This window comes from Austrofundulus limnaeus, unplaced genomic scaffold, assembly GCF_001266775.1.
Source record: "Austrofundulus limnaeus strain Quisiro unplaced genomic scaffold, Austrofundulus_limnaeus-1.0 Scaffold402, whole genome shotgun sequence".
Taxonomy (NCBI): domain Eukaryota; kingdom Metazoa; phylum Chordata; class Actinopteri; order Cyprinodontiformes; family Rivulidae; genus Austrofundulus; species Austrofundulus limnaeus.
This window is the reverse complement of record NW_013952804.1, coordinates 138,091-142,311: the sequence shown is the minus strand read 5'-3', so window position 1 is coordinate 142,311 and position 4,221 is coordinate 138,091. Positions and strand designations below refer to the sequence as shown.

The following is a 4,221-nucleotide window of genomic DNA, read 5'->3' as shown; positions in this document are numbered from 1 at the left end:
GTTTTTGTTGTCCACTGAAGACATTTGGGTTTAAGATCAAAAGATAAGCATGAGACAAGAGTTCTGAATGTCAGCTTTTATTTCCTGGTATTTACATGTAGATGTTTTAAACAACTCAGAACACACGACCCTTTGTTTGAACCAAGCTTGTCTCATGCCCATTTTCTGATCTTCAACCAAAATGTCTTCAATTTACAACAAAAACAAGGGAATTTGACTTGTTGTTTCAGTACTTTTGAAGGGGACTGTATACACAAAGTCACTTATGGAAAGTATTATGTTGGCCATTTTGAAAAATAGCCACCATCTTGAATTTGTAGAATGCCAGTCAAGTAGAACTGCCCAGAAACCCATTGGGAACAATCATACCAAAGTTGCATCACATTTTGCATGATTGTTGTGCAAATTTGGTTTAAGCTGCTCCACTACATGCAGCTTCATAAATATACAGGAGGTGACTGATAATTGTTCCACTCTGGAACTGGTATCCATAGCCCTCTTGGCAATGATCGGGCTGAGGGGGTTCAGGTCTATAGAGAACAGGACTGGGGACAGAGCATCATCTTGGTATACGACACATTTGATGCTGATGCTTTGGTCTCTAAAGCTGTCTTGCACATTCCATTTAGTTCTTGATGAAGGTTCTTAGTGTCCTGTTGATATTGTATAGTTTCAGTCCCTCCAGTATCCATGTGTGGCATCGAGTCAGAGGCTTTCCTGTAGTTGATCGAGGCAGTGCACAGGTTTGTGTGTCTGGTCTTACATTCTCAAGCTATGGTTCTGAAGACCAGAATCTGTGGTTCTTGATGCCCCTGGTGTTGGTGCTAATTCCTTTATGTTCCTCCCTCAGGTGTTGTTCCATGTGCCTATTCATCTTACCCACTATGACGCCTGACAGGAGCTTTCATGTTGAACAGAGGCATATTGTTGGATGGAACAGCCACTTTCTGGGGGCTCTTCATTCCTGAAACTCTGTCTTGGATGTCTGGCACTGTGATGAACACTGGTTCTTGTTCTAGGAGATAGCTATCTTCTCTAGTCTCAGCTCTGGGTGGATCTACTCATGTTTTCCCCGTCTCTGAATGGTGTGGTGACAAACACCCTGTTTATTCTCCTGGCTTTTGCTTCTTGAGTATATCTTCTAAGTTGAACAGCTGGAGCTTTGAGATGCTGTTTGGCAGTTTCTACAGCCTAGGGTGTGGTCGACACGTGGTGCTTTCATTGTGGTCAGTGAAAGTGGGAGACTCCACCTAGGGTGGTGAAGATAGTATACTATGGGACTTTCCGATCAAAACTGATGAACAGGTGATGGCTGACCAACCAGATATTGTGGTTGACAAGCAACAAATGAAGGCAATGGTGACAGATGTAGAGATCATAACTGACTATAACATCGGGAAGAAGGAACACAAGAAGCTGGAGAAATACCAAGAGCTGAAATAGGAAATGCAGAAGTTATGGAGAGTCAAACATCAGTAGTCCCAGTGATCACTCGAGCACTTGTTGCTGTGATCCCCAAACTAGGAGAGTGACCTCAACAGATCCCAGGAACAACCACAGAGCTCAGTCCAGGAGAGCTCAGTCCCAGGAACAGATAAGATACTAAACAGAATCCTGAAAGTCCCAGGCCTCTGGTAGAGGACCTGAGTCTGAAGTAAAGGGGAAGAGAGGGATTTTTAAAATAAAACACATTAACTTGAACTTACATAATGCATAAGTTAGCCACTCAGGCTGGTCATAGTGTACTATGGCCACACACAGCGTATTGAGGCCAACCAGACACAGTACAGTCCAGTAGAAGGTCTGAGACTTGACCAGGTGGCGGATGGTGAAGCGAATCCTTTTTTCTTTTCTTCTTAAGTAAGATGAGCTCTCGTTCTTGCTCTTCACACTGGCCCGTGCAAACGGGGACCCTGGGGGGCCAGTTGGCAGGAAAAAAAACAGCAATAAGGTGACCAAGTCTAAAACTGAGGTAACCACTTTATATTTAGCAAAACTGTCATTAAAATAATTCATTTGTCAGAACTGAAATGGGATTTCACTGACACAAAATGTAGAGAGCACCATAAAACTAATGGACTAAATGTGAAATAATGTTCCATATCTTCAACAGGGTTTCTGAGATGTGGTCCAAGTGCAGGTTTGCCTCTTTCAGACTGAATTCCACAGTGTTCACACAGTAACTCTACGCTGTGCAGCTGTTTAACTTGTATCGAACTAAACCAGGAGAAACTGACATTAGGCCCGAGTGTCAAACAGGACAAAACTAAAAGAAGACAGAAGAAAAATTAATGGATGAGATTTTTATACTGGTGAGAGCGTAATCCTTTCCTGCTCTGTTTCAGATGCAGACCTCTGACTCAGGCTATCTCCTTAACAGTGACTTTTTTAACTTTTATTTTGTTACCCCCTATGTCAGGGCTTTCTGCTTCAACCAGGGGCTTCATGTACAAAGTTCTCTTTACTGAAACATGGCGTACGGTGAAATCCAGAAAATGGCGTACGCACAAAAAAATCCAGATGTATCAAACTGTGTGTACGCCAGAATCCATACACATTTCTTTAATACATCCCAATCAACATGGAAATGAGCACACGTGAGACACCTCCCCTGACACGCATTCATTTACATGTTAAATAGAAGCAAATTGTGTGTGAGGGACATGTTTGTGTGATCCCGGCACGATCAGAAATTATTTCTAGATTCAAAAAAATTATGAATTAAATAGAGAGTGAGAAAATTTTCTAAATAAGTAGTGGACTGTAAAAAATGTGTTTGTGATGTGCAAAAGACAAGTGATTGTGTGTGTGGGTGTGTGTGTGCATGAAGCTGCTGTTACTGAGGGCGCAGCCATCCATTCTGAGTCAGGAAATATTTTACAGCTTCACACATGAGTTTATGAACGTAATTACTGTAAACATAGAGAAACACAGAGGAACTCAGATGTTTGGAAGAACATAGATTTCAATTTATTAAATAGCTGATATGAAGAAACGAGTCGCAGTGCCTCATCCGAGAGTTTTCTCTGCGGTGTTGTAGTTTACAGTATAGTATAGAGTGTTTTTTTGTTTTTTGTAATTTACTTTTATTTGAACATATTCTGGGGATAAAAAGGGACAGAATATGTATTTAGAAATTTATGTCTGGGTGGCTCAGCGGCTGTGGCAGAGTGGTTAGGGGAGTCGTCCTGGGACCGGAAGGTCACCGGTTCAATCCCCTGTCTAGCTGTCTCAGTTGTTGTGTCCTTGGGCAAGATACTTTCACCCCTAATGCCTCTGATGTGTGTCCCATCAGTGTATGAATGTGATTGTACATGTTAGCTTTGTAGAGACTTAGTAGAGTGCTGTGTGAATGGGTAAATGAGGACACAGATTGTAGTATAAAGTGCTTCGAGTGTCCTGGATGGATAGAAAAGCGCTATATAAGTACAGTCCATTTACACTCTGTGTATAAATACCCTCTCTGTGTATTAGACTATTTATTATATCTTCCAGTAAGGCTGAATCTGTTGTTAAAGGTATTTTGGCACAGCTTTGCATGTCCTTTATCTACAGTAACTGCATACCAGTGGTGGGATGTAATAAAATACAAGTACTTTCTTATTGTACTTAAGTACATTTTTCATGCATCTGTACTTTACTTAAGTAGATTTAACCATGGGTACACTCGAATTTTACTCCACTACATTTTACCTTAAATATCTGTACTTTCTACCCCACTACATTTCTGTAATGAGTTACATTACAAGTTACATTCACATCACGTTACAGTTATTTTTTATGTTTTTTTTAGTTTGACACTAATTAATGGCGAGAGGGGAATTGCTGTAATTGGTCCACTGAACCACTGCAAAGAAGGAAAATACGTTAGATCCTCCTTCAAGAAGAGCGGAGCGATTCTGCGTGACCTGCTGGAGCATCACCAGCACTAACACACCCACAAGAGATTCCACCACAGAGAGTCGGCCAGAGGAAATGTGACACCCATGGCCTCAAAAAATGACTCGTGGAGATATGACTGAGGAGGTTAGTGGTAAATTTACAGCTTCTGTAGCTGTTGTCATAATCTGTGGTGATGCACAGAACCACAAGTCCAAATGTGAACAGCGTCACAGAGGTGAAACACAAAAACATGAAGTATCTGCAACATTGTTCACTAAAATGGCACACCATTGATGTATCAAAAATATACATACAGTAGGCACACAACATGATACATAT

The 4,221-nt window shown here is 41.3% G+C and overlaps 1 protein-coding gene across 1 annotated transcript in view; it reads right to left on the bottom strand.

The window, feature by feature from the left end:
* The window catches only part of cacna1ba (calcium channel, voltage-dependent, N type, alpha 1B subunit, a), a gene marked incomplete in the record, with an annotated part of 226,765 nt that overhangs the window by 124,326 nt on the left and 98,218 nt on the right, over positions 1–4,221 (bottom strand). Inside the window, 1 exon segment of the mRNA XM_014023993.1 lies at positions 1,707–1,924. Coding sequence (XP_013879447.1) covers positions 1,707–1,924 — 218 coding nt within the window.